This window comes from Psammomys obesus, unplaced genomic scaffold (assembly GCF_907164565.1).
Source record: "Psammomys obesus unplaced genomic scaffold, mPsaObe1.curated_primary_1811, whole genome shotgun sequence".
Classification (NCBI taxonomy): Eukaryota; Metazoa; Chordata; class Mammalia; order Rodentia; family Muridae; genus Psammomys; species Psammomys obesus.
This window is the reverse complement of record NW_026585895.1, coordinates 23,281,522-23,308,121: the sequence shown is the minus strand read 5'-3', so window position 1 is coordinate 23,308,121 and position 26,600 is coordinate 23,281,522. Positions and strand designations below refer to the sequence as shown.

The following is a 26,600-nucleotide window of genomic DNA, read 5'->3' as shown; positions in this document are numbered from 1 at the left end:
TCTTTCTTTCTTTCTTTCTTTCTTTCTTTCTTTCTTTCTTTCTTTCTTTCTTTCTTTCATCTGAGGGGAAAATGGAAGTACATTTCACAGATGCTAAAGTGTCATCCTGTTTATAAATAAGACAGCAAAGATGTATGGAAAATAGCTCTGCGCTGACATTACACAGAGAATAGCATATACAAGGCATGTTTTTCCCCAGCATACTCAGTCACTTTAATGATTTTATATTTACTGTTTTTATGATTTGTTTGTATTTTCTACACTCAGTACACTTTGCTTTTGCTCTCACTCACACCTTCTTTGAGGGAGATGCTTCGTGTATATTTTAAATTCGATTCCCACTTCATCCTCCAGTTATAGTATATTTTCTCGTACAAATCAGTGAGCAACTCTTAACTGTTTTTCGGCAGGGACAAGAAACATCTATTTTGTTCATTTTTGCTATGGAAGGGCATGCCTTTCTGAAAGGTTTATTTTTATTATTGTGTGCATATGAGTGTTTTGCTTGAGTGCGTGCGTGTACAACGCACGAGTGCCTGGTCCCAGAGGAGGTCCAGTTGTAAGGTCTTTACAGGCATGTGACTGCATGAATTTCACAGGACAGTGGTCGTCCAGAAACCTGACAACGCATGAGTCTACACACCATCAACTGAAAACAGACATAGCGCACGAAGGAGCTTGGCAGCCTCTAGAGGTGTTTGCACTGTAAACTCAAGCATGGACACGTAACGTTACCTGTTGTGGAAGAAATGAAGACACATTGCTGGCTCTGGTTACCCTTTCTTTTCTCTCTCTCTTTGTCCCAGTTCTGGAATATCACGGGCGACCCATTACGCCAACTGAGGAAAAATTTTAAAAGATTTATTTTTTCCACATTTCACATTACTGTTGGTGTTTATTTATGCCACACACGATGTGTGCAGATGCCTGTGGAGACCAGAAGGGGGCGACATGTCTCCTTGAGCTGGCATTACAGGGGTTTGTGAACTGCCCACTGCGGGTGCTGGGAATGAGATTCTGAAAGAGACACCAGGGCTCTTAACCTCTCCAGCCTCAAGAAAAAAAATAATATTAAGGTCTTAGTTTGCATGTTCAGTACCTGAATCCGTCCTTGTAGTTCTGGGGTAGTGACTTGAAGTGTCATAGTTTATTCAACTTGGGTAAGTATGCATGTAGCATTTTACCTACAGTTAATACTGCATTGTTATGCATGAAAGTTTTCTAAAAGTAAATTTTGTGCTGGTTTTTTAAAATCACACACACACACAATAGGGCATGCAGAAGCTTTCCCAGGTAATGGGTGTGGCATAGACTGGCATTTGAGGTAAAAAAAAAAAAATGCTCATGCCTTTTGTTAGAAGAATGAAAATTCATATGTCAAGGATAGCAGCTGAAGGCTATTCAGCAAACTGATCGCCAAACTCTAATCCTATCACACATACAACTAATCAAATGATGTTAAATACAGATTAATATCAGTTCATACTGAATTTGCTCACTGGCTCTTCCTTCTTCAAGTCCAATCCACCAATTTTCACCATATTTCGATAGCTATTAAAGAGGAGAAAGAAAGAAAATGTCAGCATTTATTGTTCTTGCTTAAAATTTTCCCTGTTAGAATCAGTGGAGATGCTATTAGCTTTTTATTCACTGTGATTTTACCCAGTTATATAAGAAAGAGTAACTAAGGTCTAGTTATCTAGAGAAAACTTAAAACTGCATTATTCTAGAACACTCCCTGTTCATTATGAAAGAGAATTGAAGTGAACCATTGAAAATATTTTCTGTTTCATTCATCTTGAAAAGCAAACTTTCTAACTCTGTAAGAAGCCATATAACGTAAGAGAGAAGGTGGATTCCTTTCCTGACTATAGTTAGTGGCTTCTTCTCTCCATGATTTATGGAAGCTCACTGCAGATGTGACATCTGTTTGACAAACAAGGTACGAAGACATTAACAGAATAAAGATTTAGAGTCTGGGTGTTAGTTTGTTAGGCTTTAGACAGTGCAACATTCAGAGAGAGACATGGCATCGGACAAAAGGATGCTACAGAATTCCAATATTTGACAGCTTAGGAAGTCATCCTCTGTCCATTTTATTAATCCAAGGCCAATATTAATCACTGAGCGTAGCACAGTGGAGTATCAAACTGAAAAACCCCGGGCGCAGGTGCACATACCCATCCACACCGCACAGCAGATGTCAGGCTGGACTTATAGCCCAGGAAATTGGAGCCTTCCCTTAACCGTAAAAGAGGAAGGGACAGACAGGATTCCAGCGAGCCTTCCCGTGCGGAGTGCTTTATGGTAAATTTGCTCCCTCTGTGGGTGTATCAAAATGCAAATTAGCTATTCTATGCCCCCAGACTATTAATTCCAAGGCATTATGCATTTAAATGCATACCCTTGTTTCCTTTTGAGAAGGCCTGGGGATGGATTTTAAGATATGTTATTTACTTCCATATGAATTTCAGGTCATCGTGCAACCGAGCCCGATAGCTTGCTCACATTTTAATTTTGAAACAAGTGTGCTTCCACTCCTTAAACAGCGTGGCTGTCTGCCAGACCAGCAATTTGAGACTCTTGCAAGAGGGGAACTACAATAATCTGAGATCCCTGAGGAGCTGTTTCATGGGCATGTTCCCACACTCGGAATTCAGATTCCCCCTTTAAGACTGTGGAATGGCTCTATTGAGACTGGGTCTTGATGGAGCGGGGAGACCACAGCTTTATCACACCCAGAGAAGGCTCCTGGGCAGCAGCAGTCGAAAGCACGGCCTGATCGCTCACTGTTCCCAGGTAGAGAGAGAAGTTATGACACGTTTACATCTTAAGTGCCATGTATACTACCACCTGAATTAAGGTATGACAATCTCCCACACAGCACAGCAACAGCCGTGATGTTCGTGGCACGAGCCATAAAAGATGCCTGGCCAAAACATCCCCGTGTGGAAAGTGAATATCTTAAATGTCAGCTAGGTATACGGATGGTCGCAAACACTGGAACCTACATTTTAAAGAAGGAAACATGATATGACCACACATTTCACGAATCACTTACATTTGCTATGCTCAAGCAGCTTTACAGTTAACATTACATGGAAGGGCACATTCCAATGAGCTAGAAACACCAGCCGATATGTTTATCTACTAAGCTTTCCAAAGCAAAGGCAATCTGTCATCTATATATAAAAGATGATCGCCAAACTCTAATCCTACCACACATACAACTAATCACTGATCAGAAGGAGAAGATTGGTCAAAAGGGACACATTCAAAGCTCACTCTGATAACATTCATGGCCTGTTATCAGAGAGGGAGAGAAAACATAAGCATTCTTCAAATGAAAAGTCATTTCTTGTTAGAGAAATTGTACCCAGATTTATATCTCATATCAAATTCTCCATACTCCAAATAAATGTTATTTTTTTCCTTTCTCGATTCTAGCCATGCATGGTCCTTGGTTGATTCAACAGTCTCTGCAGGCCTCCCTGGGCCCAGATTTTTTGGCTCTGTTGGTCTCCTTGTGGAGCTCCTGTCCCCTCCAGGTCTTTCTATCTCCTCCTTCTTCCATAAGATTCCCTGCACTCTGCCCAAAGTTTGGTTGTGAGATATTAATTAATTAATTAATTTTTATTTTTATTATTTTTTTTTCAAGACAGGGTTCTCTGGGTAGCCTTGGCTGTCCTGGACTTGCTTTGTAGACCAGGCTGGCCTTGAACTTGCAGCAATCTGACTGCCTCTGCCTCCCAGAGTGCTGGGATTAAAGATGTGCACCACCACATCCGGTTTACAAGGATATTCTGAAGCATGAGGCTTCTCACTTGTTAAATGTTAATGCTCACCATAATATCACCATACTACTGACAACAAAACATACCAATCATGGGAAGAAATAAATACTGCTTGTTAATCTACAGCTACACCCTACCAGACTGAATGTGTATGTGTCCTCCCTCCCTGGTCTTTTATGTTGAAATCCCAACTCTCAAGATTAGGAAGCGCGAGCCTCTGGGAAGTGATTAGATGAGGAAAGTGAGCCCTCATGGGTGGCGCCTGCATCCTAGGGAAATGAAACCTCAGGAGCAATGAATGAATCTCAGTAAACAGGACCAGACCAACTTACCACCGTTGTGATTAAAGAACAAACCAAAGTCAAAGGACAGATATAACAACATAACAGACCCACGGTCTCCATTGTTTTCTATTAATCTGCAGCGTGGGGAGGAAATCCATCTTCAAACAAGTCTGTGTCTGTTCTGGAAGCTTGAATGTGTAAAGTCAGATCCTAAAAATATTTCTTCCCCCCCCCTCAAGGACAGAAGAAGGTGTAAGCTATGAATTTTGTGTAGTGATTTGTGTTCATGTACCGCTCTGATTTTGCTGTGGATGAATTCTTGCTCCTGAGCAGAATAAATTGTGAGGAAGTCACTTCGCAGCCAGGCACAGACAAACTCAAAGGCGTCCCACTCCACGGCGTGGGTGTGGAACAGGTACTCGGCATTCTGATAGAAGAGCCAGGGCGCATCTGCAAGAGAACCAGGTGACGATGGGGTCCTGTCAAGACCAGTGAGAGATGGAGGGCGGGCTTGAAGAGAGTGGGCTGTGACTGACTCCTAAATTGTAATTTGGTCACTTTGCATTTTAAAAAAGGGTGTAAAGCCCCACCTCCACCCCAACCCCACCCCTACATCTTAGTGAGGCTGCAGTGGTCATCATCACTCTCTGAGCTTCCGCCATGCCATGCCGCCCAAGGACAGTGACAAAGAGAAGGGAGCGGTAGTATGGGAAGGGCAGGTTAGAGCAGTTACGAGATCCCTTCTGCTGTGTGCATTTGGAAGTTAGAGCACTGCCAGGTTGGCTCTTACCGTACTGGTACCAGAGTGGAAAGCTGGGCCTCACATCTGCAGATTGAAAGCAAAACACGGTGCCTGAGACTTCCGTGCGGGTGCACGCGCTTTCTGAACTCCCTCTGCTCTAACCCCGCTATTCCTGCTCCACCTTCAAAGAGACAAGCTTTAGGGCGGATACCCTGCACGGTTTAGACTCCGTGAAGAGTTCGGGCTTGCAGGGCAATCTCCAGAGAGCCTGAAGAAAGGACAGGGACACGAGCCGCCTGTCACACCCCGTGTTTCCACGTGCTCACGGGACAGGAGCTCCCGTGTGCGAGTGCTCGTGACGTCAGAAGTGCTAGCTCCACAGGTCAGCTGGTGCCCTTCACGCCTCAGGATTGCTGGGTGCAGGGTACTGCGCTGTCTTTCCTCCCATGATCTCTGCTTTACTAAATTAGCACAGCTGGGTTCATCCGTGTGGCTCGGGGGTCTAGTGCTGAGGGTTCGAATCTCTGCACATCATTAAAGTGAAAACATCCCGGGAAAGGTCTCATACCTCTCGGGATTTTGCATATCCACTCATGTTTGGAAGCACAGTTCGAGGGCAGCAGGGTTTTGTTTGCCTTATACACGGCACAGCTCCTGGCGTCTTCTTCGAAGTAAGCATTGTCTAAAAATGAAGAGACAACCTGCGGCGGATGAAGTTAGTTATTCCTTAATGATGATCCCTCAGAGGAGATTCAGAAGAGCCGAGAGGGCACTCGTGATGCAGGCACTAGGGCAGCGGTTTCCAACCAGCATGTGGCCAACCCCTTGGAAGTCAAACAGCCCTTTCACAGGGGTGAAAGGCCCCCGTGAAATACACAGGTATTTGCATCACAATCCACAACGGTAGAGAAATTACAATTGTGAGGTAGCAACGAAAATAACTGTATGTTTGGCGGTCACCGCACCATGAGAAACTCTCTTAAAGGGTCCCAGCATTAGGAAGGTTGAGAACCACTGCCCGAGGGACTTCAGAGGGATCTTCAGAAATGCCTATGTGACGTTCCAGAGGAAGATTGGTCCACATTAGTGAAGACTAAGCTGGTGAGTACTTAGCATTTTTTTCCCCTCTTTCTTTCTCGCAGAGAGGCATGAGGGGCTGGAGAGATGCAGCAGCTAGTAAAACACTTGCTGTAGCAAGCATGAGGACCTAAGTATCACCCGTGTTAAAAAGCAAAACAAAACAGCAGCGTAGCAGCATGTGCTCGCCATCTCAGCACGGAAGGCAGGAACCTGGGCCAGCCAGGGTACCTAACTAGTTAAGTTCCTGGATTAATTGGGGGTCCTGTCTCAAAAAAAGTAGAGAGTGATTGAGGAAGACACCTGACACTGGCCACTGGCTTCCACACACATGTGAAAATGTGCACACACACACACACACACACACACACACACACACACACACGACTCTCTCCAATGTTTTCTCCAGAAGAAATCAGATGTATGCTTCCTTCTGAACTTGCACCATTGTGGTGGTGTGAATGAAAATAGCTCCTCATAGGGACTGGTAGTATTTGAAATGATTAGAACGTGTGTGTGGCCTTTTTGGCGTAGGAGGTGTGTCACTGGGGGTGGGCTTTGAGGTTTCAGATGCCGGAGCCAGGCTCAGAGGTTTCTCTCTCCTTCCTGCTGTCTGCAGATCTGGATGTAGAGTGCGTGGCTCCTCCTCCAGCACCTTGACTGTATGTGTGCCATCACCCTGCCATGATGACCATGGACTAAACCTCTGAACTGTAAGCCAGCTCCAGTGAAATGCTTATTTTTATAATAATTGCTGTGGTCATGCAATAGAACACTGACTAAGACAGCTGTTGTCTGGAGTCTTGGGTAAGTGTAGAGGCTCAAGGATGTCCCAGATTTTTGGTATCATCTTTGATGCCATCCATTTGCTAAGCATTTATGGGAAATACTAAGCATTTAGTTTTTAAGGACTAAAGTCTTAAGGCAGAAAAGCTTTTTTGTTTTAGTTTTACTTTTTTGAGACAGGGTCTCACTACTTATCCCTACATAGATCACTACATAGATCAGGCTCACCTTGAACTCATAGACAAGCACCTGCCTCTACCTTCCAAGTGCTGGGATTAAAGGTATGTGATGCCATGCCTGGCTCCAGAGATAACTTCCATCAATTAGGAAAGCAACTTTATTTTTGAGTGACCATATATTCTATATGATTCCCACAACAGGTGTTTTTAAATTCAGTGTAAACCCTTGCAACTATTTAATGATTACCTGACAGAAGAGAGGATGAACCACAAATGAAAGTTAGGGTGAAAATGTAGAACATGAGAGGATGCTCAGAAGCCACTTCGAACTATTTAGATACGCACAGCGCTGTACATCAATTCACCTAATGTGTCTCTATCCTCGTGTTTAGAGAATGGCATGGGTTATCATTTGTTTCGAGCACCTCCGTCCATCACTCCTCTCTGTATCATGTGCTCTTATCATTTGTCTGTCCCTGTCCTGTCCTGAATGACTTTGAGTGACTAAAACAAAACAAAGTATTTCAACTCCTATGCACCACATCTCATTTCCCACAGGTAAAATGGCTTTAGCACCCCTTCCATTTCTGGATCTTCGTTTCTTCTTTAGTAAAACGGATAGGCACAGCTGAGGGATTCCAAACCCTCTCCAGGGTCTCTTCGCACTCCTTGTCCTTGACACCCTTTTAAAAGGAAGCACTGTTGGAGTGGAAAATGTGGCTAGTATCAGTTTTAAACTAGCATTTCTTCGTTATTATTGTACCCTGTAGAAACACACAGGTTTTCTTTTTTTCCCCTTTTCTTTTAAATCTCTTCTTAGCTATAAATTCAAACATCTTTTGAATAAGCATTTTTTTTCCAGTTGGTCTTTATCCACACTGGACTGCTGGTATTTTACAAACCGGGAGATGTCACAGCACTGGACAACTGTGTGCAGATCCTGGCTGCCCTGTGTAATAAGTTTTGTGGGTTAATTGTTCTGTTGTCCACCGGCACAGGATGTTAAGAAGGTCTGGGAAACAGCAGCCGCCTCACATGTTCCCTGGAGGCTGGCTCTAACTGCTCCCTTTCAGAGTTGAAATGGTGTCATATAATTTTCCTTGTCACCTTGATGGAAATCTGAGAATTCCTCAATGCACCTGGAAAAACAATGCACCATCCGGCTCCTTCTTCCCTTCACAGAGTTTGTGAGTATAGCACGGAATCAAAAGCAAACCGTATTCCCCCTTCTGGAACTACCTTTTCTGACTAAGAAGGAGTTATTCCTAAGCCTGATGGTATTTGTCCTTTTTCAGAGACAGAAACCATCAGAGTAAAAACCATCCTTAAAAATACTCTCTTTCACCTGGAGCAGTGGTGCACACCTGTAATCCCAGCACTCAGGGAGGGAGAGGCAGGTGGATCGATCTGAGTTTGAGGCCAGCCTGGTCTACAAAGTGAGTCCAGAACAGCCAAGTCTACAGAGAAACCCTGTCTTGAAAAACAAACAAAAAAACAAAACACTGAACAAACCAAGAAAAATCTCTCTCTCTCTCTCTTTCTCTCTCTCTCTCTCTCTCTCTCTCTCTCTCTCTCTCTCTCTGTGTGTGTGTATGGTGGGAGCAGGAGCAGGCTGAGACCAGAGAAGGGAGCCTTGTGCCCTCCTCTGGGCTGATGTCTCTACCTTACGGCTTTCTCACTGAACTGGAAACTCTCCATTCTGGCCTGGCTGGCTGGCCGGAGAGTTCTGTCTCTGCTCCCCAACACTGGAGGTATGTGCAGTTATGCCTGGCTTTTTATGTGGGTGCTGGAGATTTGAACTCACGTCCTCATGGTTGCAGAGCAAGCATGCTTATCTGCTCATCTATCTCAGAAGCTTCCAAGTAGTTTCTTTTTCCCTGTGGCATGGAGAAAGGCCACATGCTCACACAGTCAGGCCTTGTGCAGAAGCCTGGTATTAGAAGCCCGGTATTGAAAAGAACAGCTGTCCCTCTGAACGAGGGGCAGTTTGGGGCATAGTTTTGGAGATTTGGATTTCTTCTCAGGATGAACTATAGGGACCCCAGAACAGTATGGTCACCCCAGGTTTCCCAGGACCTTTCCTGGAATCACTGTCTTGGCGAAGGCCTAGGATAAGTTTGCCTAAGGGCTGCAGCCACTTTCTGGTTCTCCTGGCTGTTTTACGAGTGGGTTCAGGACCCCCTGGCTCAAGTACACCTCCTGTATACAGTTAGGAAAGACTTACAGGCGTTCCATCCGACCACTCCCAAGAACCGGCATTCAGTGGGTTCCTTTTATTAAATCCAATCCAGAATTGCCTTCCTTGTGTCCTAGGAAGAGAAGAAACAAGAGCTGTGTCTTTCTAGTCTCGTTCTCAGCATTAGGTGGAAGGCCCTGCTGAAGCGCTGAAGCGTTTCTGTGAGCAGGAGAGAGCTGATGCTGACTGGCCGGGTCAGCTGACAGAAAGGGATCAAGCGTCGTTTTACGTGCAAAACCCTGCGCTATGAAATGATGGAAGAAGACATTTCGGCTCACAAGGTCCTGGGTGGCTGGCTCGGAGTTCATGGACATAGGGGAGGAAAGGTCAACCTACACTGAGAACAGGAGCTTTTCATCAAGGATGGAAGTGTATACATAATAAATAAATTAATTAAAAAAAAAAAGAATGGAAATGCCTTTCAATCAGGCCCCTAGCACACAAAAACAATTTGCTAGCAAAGCCCAGAGCCCGGCGTCTCCAGGAGACCTTAAACTGCCTTCCTACTTACTACTTGATTCTGCTTTCTGTGCTCGCTTACGATGGTTTGATTTCTTGCTATTTTTTCAACTGTTTGTACGTTTTCTGTGAGTTGATCATTATCATTCCCATCTAATAAAAGGTACACAGGACATTTGAGGAGTCTCTCCCCCGCCCCCCCGCCCCCCCCCCGTTTCCAACATAAATAACTCTGTGGGAGATCAGCCTGGGCCACGGTAGATTAACTTGAGCAGCCACCACTGGTTTAGACTTGGTGAGAAGCTTCACAGAGAATCATTGTCCCCACTATTAGGCAGAGAACAAATATGTCAGATTGCAGAGTACTCAATAAATCAAGCAATAAAGCCTAATTTTACAGTGAGCCATCTCACTAAGATAATTTTCTGAGAATAATTTTGAAGGATTAAAGATTTAAGAGACTCAGAAGTCAGGACAGCTGCTTTTTCTCATGCTTAGTGCAGAGAGGTGTGCTCGCCCTGCAGGGCCGCTTCTCACACAAGTGAGGGACAGAGATCAAAGTCGAATGCAAAGCACCTGAGCTCACTGGTGCCTGGGTGGCAACTGATGACATCATACTTCTAAGAAGGCAGGGGTGACTGGCAGAAGTCAAGCCAGGGGTATTAACCTCCAGGGCACAGGCTAGAAACCAGCTTCACTCTCCCCACACTGGGAACATTTGTTTATTTTCTCACTGAGTCCCCCATTCTTTATTTTCCCTGCTCTACTGGTTCATAGAAGACAAATTGATATTTATTTTCTCTCCACTAATTTCCTAAATTGTGTAATTTTTAAATAACACACATTTGACACAGCTGAATTGCCTTGGTAGCATGGGCAAAAAAAGAAAGCATAAATTATACAACTTCTGTGTTCAGATGCTAAAGATCAATAATTGGAAAGATGCATGAAATTTTCCTGGGAACTTCTGGTGTGGACACTTGTGTAAACAAATGTAACACTTACTACATTTGACCTTAAAGGGAAACTGTTTACAGAACCGGTCTATGGGCGCAATGAGTAAGCATGCCCTGCAAGGGGTTAAAGTATCAAAGCACAGCAGAACCCAGGACAGCGGACGCCCTCTCCCATGGCTGGCAAGCCATCCAGCCGTGGAGGAAGCTTCTTCCACACCTCACAAAGTCTGAGGTGGCAGAGAGGGCTCTGCATCCCGAGGTGCCCAGCATGTAGGCTCTGTCTGAGACCCGGGGTTCAGGGCAGTGGACCCTGCAGGAACTAATGGTTCCGTGGGATGCTAAGATTATTCAAGAGGGGGGAAAATAAAAACATTTTGGAGAGAATGTGCTTCCTGCTAGAAGTCTTCACAATACTAATTACAGAGCATTTTTCTAATATGTGCGTTGTTTTTCGGTTTTATTTGGTCCCTCTGATGCTATGTCCCCCACCCTTCTCAAAGAACGATAACAATACCCCTCCACTAAATCTTTTCCTTATGGAACCTGCCCTAAGAATCACATTTGCTCTCACCTGCAAGGTCATTTTTGTAAATTCTAAAGGGGAATAATTTGATGGTTGTTATGTATCCACTCATGGGAGTGACCTATAAAGCCTTTAGGTTTCTTCCCATTTAAACTTAGGTGATAGGGTTAGGAATTTAGCTTAGTGGTAGAGTACACAAGGCCCTAGGTTTGACCACCAGAAGAAAAATCCCCATAAACAAACCAATAAACCAACGACCAACCAACCGACCGACGGACCAACAAAAAACAGACTACATTCCTAACTTCCTGAGCATGGAGAGTCATTCCAACAACTGATGTGTACTGATGAGTGAACGATGATTTCTTCAAATGTACACTGAGAGAGCTGGATTGGATTTTGTTCTCAACTGTCAACTGTTGGGATTCCTCTTTGAAACAAAATTGTAAATGGACTCTCATATATAGAAAATCCTTGTCAGTGGAATGGGATTGTGTTGTCTGAGGATGCTAAGGGCCTTGGAGTAAATGGAATCATTTGGGCAGAGCTTCAGTTCCTTGATTGCTGGCTCCCCAGAAAACACAAAACCGTTTTGAATATTTAAACAATTATCACTTCTGTTATTTGTTTTATGCAAAACACCTAGACCCCTTGCTCAGATGTAGCCCATGGCAGCTCAGTCACCAAATAAGGGGAACATTCGGGCTGTCTCTGACATGAACTCAGTGGCTAGCTCTTTGATCACCTCTCCCTGAGTCGGGGGCAGCCTTACCAGGTCACAGAGGAAGACTATGAAGACAGTTCTGATGAGACCTGAAAGGCTAGGGTCAGATGTAAGGAGAGAAGATACTCCCCTATCAGTGGACTGGGGAAGCAGCATAGGAGGAGAAGAGGGAGGGGACTACAGCTGAGATACAAAGTGAATAAATTGTAATAATCAAAAAAATAAATAAAAAAGAAAAAACCCACAAAACTATCTGAGGATGTATTTTTCTTTCACAAGTAGTGGCTAGTTATTTTTAAACATGAAACAATTAATTGAAATTTTAAACAACCACTTTGGATACTCATCTCTAAGAAGGCAATACTAGGAGACAATTTTTGACTACAATTTTCTCAAAATTAATAGGCATTTACCAATTAAATTTTGAATGTAGAAGCTCATTCACAAAATTTTCTTCCTCTACATGGGCAAAGCTTGCGAGGTGAGCTCCAAACTCCTCACAGAAGGCTTCGGCTTCTCTCCACGATCTTTTCATCAGGACCTTTTCACTATGAAATACCTGTAGAGCAACGCAAAAGAGAGCAAAGCTGCTGATCTGCTTGGTATTATTTTTTCTTCTTTTGGAGGCACACTGGGGAAAAGAAGTGGATGACTTCCTGCATACTGAGCATGCGCTCTCCCCACAGAGCCAGACTTCCGCCCCTTTATTATTTTTCATTGAAATTTTGATCTGAAAAGGTAACATATATCAAACCAGCACATGTCCAGTCCTTGTAAAACTTCTGGACCGTTTTATCCTCCTCGGCTTCTTTTTCACTAAACCTCTTATGACAAGACAGTTTTCTTTTAATAAATGTTTGTCAGCATATGAGAAAAATCAGGTCAAGAGACAGTAAGAACGCCAGGCCACACCCCTATAAATCTGGCTTGGGCCCAGGACTCCTTGCTTCCAGAATCCATCCATTTCCAAACGGGTAGCCTGGCTAAGGACAAGTTAGAATTCACGGAATGACAATGAAGTTGTAGCATCCATCACAGGCAAGGGGAAACAAGGCCGAGGGCCTGGAGCAGATCTATTTCTAGGGTCTTTGGGTCTTTGCTGAGCCGGCAGCGCTACAATATCTGAGTTAGCTGCTGTTGTCTAACAGGAAGTAGTTGCTTTCAGAGCATCCGCTTTGGTCTTGAGATCCAGAAGAAGGCTGAAGACCCAGAACTCCCACCCGGGGCCTCCGCATCCTCACTGTTTGTAACTGAGGTTACTAAGCTTGACCCTCCGATGCTGCAAATACACTCTCCAGACAGCCTTCACCAGACTCTGGTTTGCTGAGACCAGAATGAATGCCTTTCCGAGTTCTGTGGACCACAGCACAGCCTCTCCATCTTTTAAATTATATGTCAAAACGTGCCCCCTTTGGGAACCTCTCACCGAATCACTCCAGATTCATCAATCCCAGCACTGAGCACATCAAGCTACACCTGCATTTGTTGACACACCGAGGTGATGGATAGTGAACAAACACTATAGTGGGAGTCCCAAGACCCAGGGATTGATTCCAGCCCTGTCAAGGAATAATTGTGATCTTCGGCAAATCACTTCATCTCACTGGCCTCAGTTTACTCATTTCTGAAGTTTAACTTATTGCTCCGTGAGGGTCATGCCTGGGGCCTTTATTTATGAATTTTATGTAGGGATTTTTCTGTGCATACACTTAGATACACAGGAATACACAGACCCTGTAATGCAGGGTCTGTGGATTACTGTCTGTCTTCATCCTGCATGTGCCCAGATGATGGGGGAAAACTTCCTCCACAGACTTAGAGAATTGCTACCTGTAGAACGAACCAAGAGGAAACTACCAAACAGAAAAGTAATTTTTTTTAAAAGTGGATATTTCTAAGAAGACAATTGTAAGAATTGTTTAAATCTAGACTCTAAAGTGAATTTGCAAACAGACATTTCTTCAAGGATTTCACACGTCTATCAACATACATCTCTCATATATAGATTGGGCATTCTTAACATGGAAATGGAAGTTGCGAACTCCTCTAAAATCTGAAAGTTCTGTGGTAGGGACAGTCTCGTTTTCTGACTGTTGTTAGACTGTTTCCTGTTCCAAACAACGCAGAGAGTGACTTCAGTCCATGTATACACAGTGTATGTGAAACAAATTAAATTTTGTCTTTAGGCTTGAGTCCCAACCCCAAGACATCTTATTCTGTACATGTAAATATTTTAATACCTTAATCCCGAACCTTCCTGCTCTAAGCATTTACATGTATGTTTATATGAATTTATATATAAATACATGTAAATCTTAGAGCAAGAAGGTTTATATACATTTAGATATGTAATATATACATATATAATTTATATATAAACATATATAAAAATACGTATGAATGCCAACTATCTGTATTACCTTATTTGATCTTCGGGTGTCTAGCAGCCTTTAAAGTCTATCTTTAGTATAAGAATTATTTCATAATAAGTACTTCATGCATGGGCTTATAAAAATATAGAATGGCACATTTTAATACCCACAGAGTGTGGGCTTCCTTTATTTGGCATATGCTTGGCGATAGAAACAGCATCGACTAGTGCCTTTGTATTTATTATAGGAAGACAGTTTCATAAATGACCAGGTCTGGCCTTCCTTTGCTTTTTCTTGATTGCAGTTCCAGCTCGGGATGTACTGAGAATGCAGCGCCCCGAGGAGAGGAAGAACCATCCTTGTCCCTCCCAGAACAGGGGGTCCTGCAGTATTTTATTCCAGTGGACCGAGATGGGGCCCAAAGCCCAGAGAATAGTGTTTCCTAGGCCCTGGGCTGCAGTAGGAAGCGAGTCCATGTGCCGCCCTGGGTAGCTTTCCTGAGCCTTGAGGGACAGGGGCACTGGGCTCCTAGGATCTACTGTTCCTTGCAGCCTCTGTGAAAAGTAAAATTGTTTTGCCTGACTTACAGGACTGGTCTGCCGTACTGTACTTGAACTCTGGTAGGTGAAATTGCACGAAACCTCCCACCAGTTCTAGAAACTGGCCAAGCATTTAGAGTCCATTCCTAGGGCTGCTACCGTGCATAGGGCTCTTTTCCTGGGGATTAATCCTGACACGTGGTCTTTCTGCCTTCAGTGACAATGGGAACATCTGCCTCTTTTTTAAATTTAGCATTATTTAGAATATAAACATAAGCAGAGAGAGGAAATAGATAGTGGCATATGCTGTGTACCAGGCATTGGGATAGAAAGTCTTAGGATTTAAATAAACAACAGCAACAAACAAACAAACAAACAAACAAATGCATGGACCAAATGAATATACAGATAGCTTTGACATCACCTTGAAGCAACTGGCCAGGCCAACCTCTGATTCCCAATCCAAATAGCAGGGGTGAAAGGGCCAACTCTCTTTCAACTCGTTTTTCTCCCAGATGTCGACTGGCATCTTGCACAAAGACATTGCCTTAAAGTCGCTGCAGTTCTTCACTTCCCAACGACCAACTGAACTTCCTGAACTTCCTCCTCGCATGACAACGCAGCCACCACTGTAGCCTGAAAGCAGAGAACAAACATCTTAATATAATATGATCGTAACACTTTGTGCTCCAAAGACAGCTCTCCAGAGTGTTGAATAATTGACATGTCGTAACGAAGCACCAGAGAAGAACAATGAAGGCAAGGAGAGATGCCTTCTTGGCACAATTATCTCCTTTCTCTTCATCTCTGGAGAGATGAACAGAAAACAGAATCATGAGAGAAAAGAGGCTGTGAAGCCTGAAATTTGGACGGTGTCTGCTCTGAGCTCAGATGGTAAATGAGGGGAGTGAGGTGCTGTTCCGACGTGAAGCCGAAGACTGCCCCACCCCTCAGGGACATGCTTCGAAACCACACTGCGAACATCCCAAAGCCAACTGCACAGTGCTCATCCCCTGAGAGAGAGGCACACCACGGTAAACTAGTCGCATGAATAATGGATTCAAGGGAGACAAGAAATACAACAAAGACCCAAACTTTGAGCCACAAACCACCACGAAGGGAAAAAAAAGTGAGATAAGCTCTGAAAATGGGATATATCTCAGGAGGTTGGAGGCAGAAACAGCAGATATCAGGGAAACGGAGGGGGACGGCTTCTAACGGAGCCAGAAAGCACAGCAATTTCACAGTGAACACTGTGTAAAATATTAGCTCAGAAACCGCTTCCGCTACCGACAGCCCTTTTATGTGTGCCGAAGTGGAAATGTACTTTTCCATAGAAACAAGTCTTCACATTGCTAACGAAGATTTTGGAGACACGGTCTTGTTAATCGGTCCGGGCTGGGCGCATATTTGCGATCTCCCTTTATTCTGTCCTCTGAAGGCTGAGATTACAGGGGTGGACCGCCATGCCTGGCCCATAGGAACACATAGACTGAGCGAAGGTTCTTAAGCTTGTGCAAAATTTATACAATTTATAAGGCCACTGAAAATATGCATTTCACATTTCAGTGGACATTAGTTGAAAACAATCTTGTCTTAAAAACTGAGAATGTCATTGTTCCTTTATTCCCTTGAGTTCAGGCTGCTCATTCAACGAACTAAACTGACATTCAACAACCACACGAAATTGTGCATCTTCAAATGCCTGAATATAAGGTAGGTGCTGCTCAAAGCTCTGAGGGAGAGTTCAGAAGGAGCAGCAGAGTCTGTCCGCCAAGAGTTTATGGGAGGTGCCATTTGAGCCGAATTTCGAAGGGTGAAAAAGGCAACGAGTTTTCAAGGCAGGCTTGTAAAAATCAAGTGATACTGGCGGGTGCTCCTGGAGACTTGTGACAATTTCGGACCAAAAAAGCATTTTGAAACTACGTAGTTGCTTGGCAGGACGTATTGATCTGGTTTAGTTCCCCCTTAGAAGAAATGGCTGCTTGCTGTTTTCGATAGTGTGTGGCTAGAATTATCCTCGTGTGTTCAGACAAGCTTATGCATCAAACAGACCCAGGAAGGGGAAAGCAGGTAGATCTAAGTGGAAAGCACTCTAAGCATGGCTTACATTGAACAAACATAAGAGTGTTGGGTCATACAAAGGCCAGCAGATATCTACAGCGGTGTAGACAACTATTTAGCAGTGGTGATGGAGTTGGGATGGCGGAGGGAGAGGTAAGCAGCCGAGTTCATGTAACTCCCTCTGCCACGAACAAAGTTTAGCAGGTCCCGTGAGTATAACGTTGGGATGAGGCCTACAGCCTACTTGGATCAAGAGCAGCAGAGGAAAGGCATGTGCTTGGTGAAGTGATTGAACTGCGGAACCCAGACGGAAGGCCCCCCCCCATACGTAACAGTACACTGTGGTGCTGCTCTGGTTGTTGGAAAGACACACCAACTCTGATTGCTCCACCATTCCTTCACGGCACCCTCGGGGGAACTTTCATCTACCACAGAGCACAGGTCGGAAGTCTTCCAAAAAAAATTTCTAATTGGAGCCTTAAGTCTGCGATTCTAGTCTCAGCACAAATATTTAATAACTTGACATTTGAGTTAATTAACCACAATAAGTCTTGTTGGAAATAAATAATTCCTTCTCTTCTGATGGGTCTCCACAAAGATCAAATGAAATAATTACTAAAAAGGACTTTGTGAAACGGAAAGCTAAAATTATCCCCATACTTCTTATGGGCATTTTCATTACAAAACTGGGATTTGTGTGTGTGTGTGTGTGTGTGTGTATATACACAAGTTCTGCAGCACGTTGAAGAATTTTTAAAAGGTTTGAATCAGCAAGTTTACAGTACTACTTTATTGTTGGCCTTGCATTTTTGTCTCACTTCCCCGCATTAGACAATGATTAACTAGCTATGGTTTTCGACACGGTGGATATCCAAGCCATCTTCATTAGTGAGGACGGAGATGTTTGTGGCCCGCCGTGAAGATGAAAAGTGCTGCAGGAGTGTTATTGGTATTCTAAAGTGGTTGACTTAATGTATCATTTGACCCAAATTTTAGAGTCTCAGCCTCAGAGCAGCAATAAAGTGGTGTAATAAAGGGAGGCTGGGCTACGGGAGATACAAACTGATTCTGTAAGTCATTTTGTGGGGAAGCTTGCCAACTCAATAACGGAAGGACGGCAGAAAGGGCAGAGGCAAGCTTCTCGAAAAGAACTGCTCTTCCATTGGATAACTCAGTTCCCATTGGACAAGGGAAGATGTCATCCTTCTCCTCACTGGTCAAACCCAAATCTCACATTTCAGTGTGTTCCCCTAATCCACATTTCCCCCCTGTTCCCCTTCCCCATCTCCCCAAAACAGCAGTAGAAAAGCTTTCTGAAATTGAGAGGTTCTAATTCATGACTTTAGACTTCTCCAAGTGCCACAGCTAAATCACAGAAAGTGAATCGAGCTGTGAAAGCTATGAGCTTTGACCTCTCTGGTCAAATTCTTAAGCATAAACCAACCAAATCAAGCCAATTGTGAGGGCTGGATTCACACCAGACTTATCAGATCTGATTGTGAGATTGGTACCGAGGCCTGGAGATATATTTAATACACAGCTGCCAGAGGAACGCGTTCTCTTGGTCCCTCCATCAGACTGGCCTCTGGTCATGTCTGCAGAGGCGTTTTCTTGATGGCTATTTAATGCAGGAGGGCCCACCGCACTGTGAATGGTGCCGTTCCTGGGTAGGTGGGCCTGAGGGAACAGGACATTAAGCAGTATTCTGCCAAGGTCTCTGCTACCATTCCTGTGTCCAGGCTCCTGCCTTGAGGTCCTTGATGATGGACCCTTGTGATCGGAACTTGTGAGCCCAATAGATTCTTCCCTCCTACGTTGGTTTCGGTCAGTGCTTTAGACAGGCTAGTGAGAACAAGCCTCCTCTTGAGCTGAGTCTATGTTGTGTCCCACCCTGTCCTGTCCTGTCCCTTCCATTCCAACCCCTACCCCCAGCATGGTTCTCTCCTTGTGTGGCCACAGGATTCCCTCAGAGAACTCCCGGCACTGGTTACCTTGCTTGACTATGAAGAAACCTGGAAATGTGCTCCGACATAAGGCTGAGCACATGCTCAGCGTGCAGGATTTCATTGCAGAATGCAGAGGAGCCTTAAGCTCCACCATCCTGGTCATCGTTCATTGATGTAACAGGCCTCCTAGCCCTTGCTCTGTGGAGGGGACCTTAAGCACACAAATCTGTCCAGCTGGGCTGGAATCCAGTTGCCCTTCACTGGCAGGTTCCAGCTGATTTGGAAGACCTGGTACTCTGGATGGTTCCCACGTGACAGATCTACAAATGGCCCTGAGGCAGAGCTGAAGTTAGCGACTGTTGCAAAATAGTGGTTTCAGGTGTTCATTTAATCTGCTGGGACACATCTGAAGCACACACTTACCCTAGAAAAGCTTTGCGCCACCTTACCAGGAGACGACCCCGTTTGCCCCTGCAGAGCTGTCTCCACTTATTGGAACCTACTATAACAACAAGGAACATTTCTGTTTCTGTGCATTCTTGCTCTCTTTATTCAGCACCAATGGTTTCTTGTTTTTTACAGAATATTCTGTTCCTCTCAAAATACTAAGCCTGGGGAGTCCTTTTGTTGTTTTAAAAAGGGGAAATGTCAGAATTTCCAAGTGTTGAGAGAATTGAGAATTCTGGCATAAAAGAAAACACAGATAAAAGACAGATGAAGCAAAAACTCTGTAGTCCTGAACGGAGACTGAAAGCATGTTTGAACTGAAAATGCATCTTGTCTTCACACGTGCAGTGTGCAGATTCAAGCAGGTAGGGCTTGAGTGTTAAGGACAGCTGCTCCTGATGGAGGTCTACCTATGCTTAAAGTGCTCACTTCATCGTGACGCCGGAGGAGCCCCTGACCTCCCTGGTGGAGCCAGGCACCTATGCTAGCCTTCCTATAGTGTCCATACCCCTAAGGAAACGAAGCATTGATCGCAGAGAGTTGCTCCTTTACAGAAATCTCCCAGCTATAAATTAAGACATTCCAAATAGGCCAGGGGATGGAGTTTGCTAGTAGAGCATTTGCTTATCAGGCGAAGGTCCTGAGTTTAATCCTCAAACCAAACCAAATAACAACATCACTCTATCAAATCAACGAATCTACACATTGATCATCAACAACTCCCTGTCACAACACAGAGAAAACTGGACATTCTGACACTCGGTACAGAACAAACAGCTACATGAACTAGTTTTTCTAAAGTAAAATAAACCTCAGTTTTCATCAGGTCTTTGATAAACAATGAAGTGTGGACTTTAGAAAATTTACAAGATGAATAACCAACCCACTTACATCAGCAAATACACTATAAACAAAAAAAGGGGGGGGGGATAAAAAAATCTAGACCTAAAACAAACTTCAGGAGACTTTACTAATCAGCTACAGTGTGTAAACATTATTTAGATACTGACGCAAACAAATCTTAAAATATACCGCATAGTAGTTAGAATATATATGTGTCTATATACTTACATATGTTCGGATATAATTTAGATATCTGAGAATTAACTGAAAGCTTTATGGCATTAAAGAATTATAGTCTCGAGTGCCATCAGTATGTTTTTAATGGAGAAGAAGTCCTTTTATTTTAGTGCTAACCCTGCAGTATTTGTGGATGAAATGATCTGACGTCTGAGATCTGTTCTGAGAAGAACCTGACAGAGCTGCCGTTGGAGCTGAAACAGCACTGACCATGATTCATTAACTGCTTGGTGGTTCATTATACTATTTAACGAACACAAGACAGGGTTAAAAAAAATGGCCGAATTGTGATTTCACCGTGGGCTGCTTATCTTGTAGGCCTACCTTACAGGCAGCTTTGGTTGAGTTTATATAGAGCTTTCGGCTTCCTGTTCGGTGGTCAATTTAGGTAGTCAGTTTATGCTGGATTAAGAGCCTGCCACGGGGCCTGAGCTAATGGATTCGTTTGTGACAGGCAGAAGAGGAGATGTGATTTAAGGTGGTGTTTCTACAAGCTGCAATTTAAAAGGAAAAGGGAAACACAGGGCCTTTTATATTGCTATTTTCCCCAGAAACAATTTACATTTTCATCTTATTCAGAGACAATTTACTCAGTGTCAGTCAGCACACGCAGCCACGCTGAGCCTCACAACATTATTTTTGCTTCAGGGAAAAGAGAGAGAGAGAGAGAGAGTGAGAGTAATGCCACTCAAATAAATTACAGCAGAAACTTATGAATGACAGGGCGCTCCGCTTCATTTCCAGATTTTAGACATCTAAATATGCCCCGAGGAAGTTAACGTGGAAAAACCAAAAATTTTGTCTGCTCAGAATGTATTAATTTATTTTGACGGGTATAGGCTCTCCTAACAGAATTCCAGGATAGAGACACGATCCCTGAGCAGTTCCCTCTTGGCAGCACAGTGATACAGAGCTGTGCTCTTCTCACGCACACGGTGGTGTTCTGGGTGAAGAACAAGGGGACTGGTCCCTAGCATGGGCTCTGGTGTTCCCTATCTGAGCTGTGTGGCATCAGCAGTTTCCATACAGAGTCCTTAAACTAATGCTCACCCCCCCAGAACCCCAAACTGTTGTAAAGTCACTTTATGTGCACCTTTAAAAAGCAGAATTAAACAACAACAACAACAAACTAAACTCTTAAAATGGTACTTTTAGGCCCTGCAGAAAGTTCAATGGGATGGCGACAACCCCTTCTCTCCTCCCTGTCCAATCTCCCTCCCTCTAGACAGCACACCACAGTGGTGCATCTGTCACAACTGATGAACCTACAGTGACACGCTGCAGTCACCCAGAGTCCCGTTCATCCCTGTTAGGCACTTCATTTATAGGAGAAAATGCACGCCTGCATTTCTGTATTATTTTTCTTGCCAGGCAAGGCCAACGGGCAAAACGTCCTTCAATTTTTATCTTATAAAGACAGTTCTCCGTCAGTTTGAAAGGATAGTTTCACAGAGCACAGGACTCTCAGTGGCCGTCCTCCTGCCTCTATCACCAGATATTTCACAGACCCCCTTCTTGCCTGCACGATTTCTGAGAACTCAGAAGTGATTCTTATCTTTGCTCCAGTGCACGGAAGGCGCCTTCCCGCTCTGGCTCCTTTGCCTTTTATAGCTGAAGTCTGAGAATGATATGTGTAAATCCTTAGTCATCTGGGAAATGAAATCAAAACTGCTTTGAGATTTCATCTTGTACCTGCCAGAACGGCTAAGATCAATAAAACAAATGACAGCTCATGCTGGCGAGGCTGTGGGGAAAGGGGGACACTCATCCATTGTTGGCGGGAGTGCAAATGTACAGCCATTATGGAAATCAGGGTGGCGGTTCCTCAGAAAGATGGGAATCGATCCACCTCAACATGTGCTTATACCACTCTTAGGCATATACTCAAAGGACATTTCCTCGTCTCACCACAGGGACACTTGCTCAACCGTGTTCATTGTAGTACCCAGAAACTGGAAACAACTAGGCTGTCTCCTAATAGAAGAATGAATAAAGAGCATGTGACACATTTACACAATGGAGTATTACTCAGCTGTTAGAAAATGAAATCTTGAAATTTTCAGCTAAATGGATGGAAATATATATATATATGTATATATGTATGTGTGCGTATGTATATGCACAAATACACACACAGGCACACATATGTGTATATAATCATCCTGAGTAAGGTAACCCAGATCCAGAGAGACAAAAGCATACATATTTGCTTATATGTGGATATTAGCTATTAAGTCAAATCAGTGATGATTATCTTAGTTAGGGTTTCTATTGCTATGAAGAGAGTCCATAACTACAGGCCGCTCTTACAAAGAAAAATATTTACTTGAAGCTTGCTTACAGTTCAGAGGTTTAGTCCATTATTATCATGGTAGGAAGCATGGCGGAATGCAGGCAGACATGGTGCTGGAGATGTACCATTCTACAGTCGGATTCTACAGTCAGATCAGCGGGAAGCAAAAACAGAGAGAGATGCTGGGCCTGGCTTGAGCATCTGAGACCTCAAAACCTACCTCCAAGTGACATACTTCTTCCAACAAGACCACACCTACTCCAATAAGTGCCACTCACTATGGGCTTATTGGTGGGGGGCATCTTCATTCAAACTACCACAATAACCAAGCTGCAATCTACAGAACCACAGATGTTAGGTATAAAGAAAGGGACTAGTGGGCAGGGAATGAATAGATTTCCCTAGGAAAGGAAAATAGAATAGTTACGGATGGAAGGGGGCAGGAGGCAGGAATGGGAGGATCAAACAGGCAGGAGGAGGGGTGATGGAGGAAATACAAGGAGAGACAACTGAAATTAAGGGCCATTTGGGGAGTAGTATGAAAACCTAATACAGTTAAATCTTTGTAAAATATATACACATATGAAGGTGATCCAAATGAAATCTCTAAATAATGGAGAAGACAGAACCCCATTTATACATTCTTGTCATATCTAATTGAGTTGTTGGCCAAAAGGGTCCCCTGGGAATCTCCAAACAACCCAGGCTGCTCTTCACCAACTGTCAGCAAGGCCCTATGGCTGAAGACAACACCTACACAACTCATTGAGTACGGAGAAGGTGAGCTGGTGCCTATCCAGAGCCTCCACTCCTGCAAGTTGTTGTTCTTAGTCCTAGGAAGGTACTCTGCACACTACCAAAGGAGAAACTTAAACACCGACCCAGCTACAAACCCTTCAATAGACAATGGTGCCCTGTCTGAGAGACATGGTATTGCAATGGTGGCCCAAAGCGTATGAGAGGAACCAACCAATATCTGAGTTGACTTAAGGACCATTCAGTGAGATGAAACCCATACAGTGCTTGTGTGTCAAGAACCTGAGACTAGATGGCCCAAGGACCTAGGGTAAAGCCAAATACTACTGCTCTACTAAAGGAGCAGTAGACTCATGAACATAGCAGTAAAATTATTCCTAATGACAGTCAGTGCTTTGCTCAGGCGTCATCACAGAAGCTAATTCCTACAGCCGATGGGGACAGAGAGACCTAGATATTATGCACAGAATGAAGGACTGAGACCTTGGAACACTCAGCCCTAACTAGGAGGCCTTCATCAGATTCCTCTCTTCAGGTCTTAGGGAATCCCACAGAAGAGGAGGCAGAAAGAATATAAGAGCCAGAGGGAATGGGCGCCAAGGAAACAAGGCCTCATAAACGCAAGAGGACGGAGACACATGTGAACTCACAGAGACTGAGGCGGCCTGCACAGGGCCCACATGAGTCTGCACCGGATGGGGTTGTATAGTTGAAAGAAGTGGACACATGCCCCCATCCCTAACACAGAAGCTGTCTCCAATTGAGAGCCACTTGCAAATGAAAACTTAGTTTTCTCGAAGTGAATCTCACTGGGGAAACCAACTGCTCTTAAGCGAAGGTAGGCTCCATGCCCAGCAGGAGCTGGCCAACAGAAAATGAATTCAGTGTCCTGTTTGGGGGTTCCTTGTATCAGGATGCCATGTAGGGGCTTCTTTTTTTATTTCTTCTTTAATTTTTTTTCTTTTGTTTACTCTACAGGTCCTTTATGTATCTATCTGGCTTCCGATTCTGTGTTTTTCTGGGATTTCTGAGGGCACAAATGAGCGGGTCTCTGGTTCTCTATATATTTCTCGTGCCTTTTCTTGGGCTCTTTCCTTTCCATTTGTTTGTATTGCCCTGTTCTGGTGTGTTGTTTTTGTCTTATCTTGAGTTATTTTATTATTATCTCTTAGATGTGTTTTTTAATGAGAGACAGAAGGGGTATATCTGAACAGGAGGTGAGGTGGGAAGGGTCTGGGAGGACTAGAGGAAGGGGTAATAATCAAAATATATTGTATGAAAAAAAATCTAATTTTCAATAAAAGAAAGCGAAAAGGAAGATGATACATGTAGCTGTAGTTTGTCAGGGGGAGGGTATTCATCTTGCTTGTTCTTTGAGCTGCTAGAATCTTTGGTTTGGGGACACTCATTGTCTGAGGATCATCCCTGCTCCTTTCTCTCTTTTCTGTCCTTCTTCCATTCCTATCACACATATTTAAAGCTGTCTTAATTATCCCACAGCTCTTGGGTAGTTTGCTCTTTTTCTTTCAGCCTCCTATTCTCTGTTTCTCAGAGTTTCCAAGTTTCTATGTCATAGCCTGGAGTGCAGGTTTCCTTCCTCAGCAAGTGCAGGGTTTTAAAGAGCCTCAGCATGCTTCCATTCTGTTGATATCTGGGCCTCGCATTTGCCCTTTTGTCTTCTTCCTTAGAACACCCATATCTTTGCTTTCTGTTAAAGCCTTCAGGATGTCAATAATCATTTCAAAGTTCACTGGTAATTCCAACCTTCCTGTCACACAACTGGTCCTGTCCTATGACTGGTTCTGAAGCCGGTTCAGTTTCTTCAGTCAGCACCTTTTGCCCTTAAGCATGGGGCAGTGTTTTTGCTGCAGCTCGATGAGAGACGCTTGGTTAAAGGAACTCGGTAAAATGTTATGAGGTCAGGTGGCAAGGAGGAGTGAGCGCCACACCCTCTGCGCCTGATGTTAATGTTTTTGGTTTGTGGTATTCAACTGTGAGGGCTTTCTCCCCTTAGGAAGACAAAATAGCTGGAGAAGGCTGGCACTGGGCACCACCCTGCCCCCCAAAACAGTCTCTTTTGCATCATCAAGGCAGAATGTTCTTGCCTCTCCCTCAGCTGGAAGCATGAAGAGATTTTTTTTTTTCCAGCACTCACTGTGAGAATATGACATTACAGAGCTCAGAGATCTTGGGGAGCCCACTGTGACTGGCTTCCCCTGGAGAGCAGGGGGAATCCTCACCCAGCCTTCAGCAATTCCACAGGTGCATTCTGAGTCCCAGAATGGGTCCCATTCTGTCCCAGCCCTGGGCCCCTCAGGAGAACTCTGCTTGTGAGTTTCTGCCCCAGGAGGTGGAAGTTCTGTCTTGTCTGTCAGTGTAGACAGTGCTTCTCAACCCTCCTAAGGCTGTGGCTCTTTAATACAGCTCCTCATGTCGTGGAGACCCCCAACCATAAAATCATTTTTTTTTTTAAACCAGAGCATTTATTTTATGACTGATTGAAATCCTCAAGATGAACTGATGCTGCAACAGCTGCCCTCTTGGGTTTAGGTGTCGTTCCTTCACGGAATCCATGCCTGAATCTGCGATAGACAATTTTTAGGTGCCTCATTCGACCTGTCCCGGTAGTGTTTCGCCTCTTAGCCTTGGCACTCCAGTTATACTTTCTCTTGCGCTTGGCAGGGTAGCCACATTTGCCACAAGTCGACTTCTGAAGGTGGTAGGCCTTAGAGCCACAGCGGCGGCACAACATGTGCGTCTTATTGCGACGCTTCCCAAAGGATGACGTTCCCTTCGTCATCTTGCTTCTGCCGCCGAGGCCAGAGAGACCCATAAAATCATTTTCATTGCCACCTCATAGCTATAAGTTTGTGCTATGAATTGTAATGGAAATGTCTGTGTTTTCTGATGGTCATCCATGGGTTAGAGAGTAGGGCTTTGCCCTCTGATCACATTTTTCTGATGGCTCTAAGAATTATTAGGTGTGTCCAGCTTTTTATCTGTTATTATGATGGCATAGCCACTTCTAAACTTCTCACATGCTGGACTGGGAACTGGCAGTCTTCGGAAAGTACAGGTATTTAAACCATGTAGCCAACAAAGAGAATATAAATGGTCTTTTTTTTTTTTTTAATCTTTCCCTTTTCTTTTTTGATTCAGGCAGTTTAAAGAAATGTTTTTAAAGCACTTAAAGCTGGGTTATAAGTGTAAGAGAACATTAGTGAGTAAGTCAGACTTTCGTTTGGAGTCTTATGATTTTTCCAGAGTGTTCGCATCAGTGGCTCGCCTAACACACGCACACACACACACACACACACACACACACACACACACACACACACAC

General features: G+C 44.1%; 2 protein-coding genes across 2 annotated transcripts in view; both read right to left on the bottom strand.

Annotated features, from left to right (window-relative positions):
- The window catches only part of Pla2r1 (phospholipase A2 receptor 1), a 109,176-nt gene that overhangs the window by 21,252 nt on the left and 61,324 nt on the right, over positions 1-26,600 (bottom strand). Inside the window, exons 12-19 of the mRNA XM_055600586.1 lie at positions 15,096-15,307; positions 12,174-12,319; positions 9,087-9,171; positions 5,389-5,521; positions 4,869-4,904; positions 4,371-4,528; positions 1,487-1,551; positions 736-839 (exon numbers count right to left, since the gene is read on the bottom strand). Of these exons, the coding sequence (XP_055456561.1) occupies positions 736-839; positions 1,487-1,551; positions 4,371-4,528; positions 4,869-4,904; positions 5,389-5,521; positions 9,087-9,171; positions 12,174-12,319; positions 15,096-15,307 (939 nt within the window). The remainder of the gene's footprint in view (positions 1-735; positions 840-1,486; positions 1,552-4,370; positions 4,529-4,868; positions 4,905-5,388; positions 5,522-9,086; positions 9,172-12,173; positions 12,320-15,095; positions 15,308-26,600) is intronic.
- On the bottom strand, positions 25,718-26,081 carry LOC129671542 (60S ribosomal protein L37-like). Its single transcript, XM_055600587.1, has one exon. It carries the CDS (start codon positions 26,055-26,057, stop codon positions 25,746-25,748), a length of 312 nt encoding a protein of 103 aa, XP_055456562.1. The 5' UTR covers positions 26,058-26,081; the 3' UTR covers positions 25,718-25,745.

Bases quoted from the DNA above. Each gene is read 5' to 3' on its own strand.
- LOC129671542 (XM_055600587.1), bottom strand. From the start codon at position 26,057: ATGACGAAGGGAACGTCATCCTTTGGGAAGCGTCGCAATAAGACGCAC.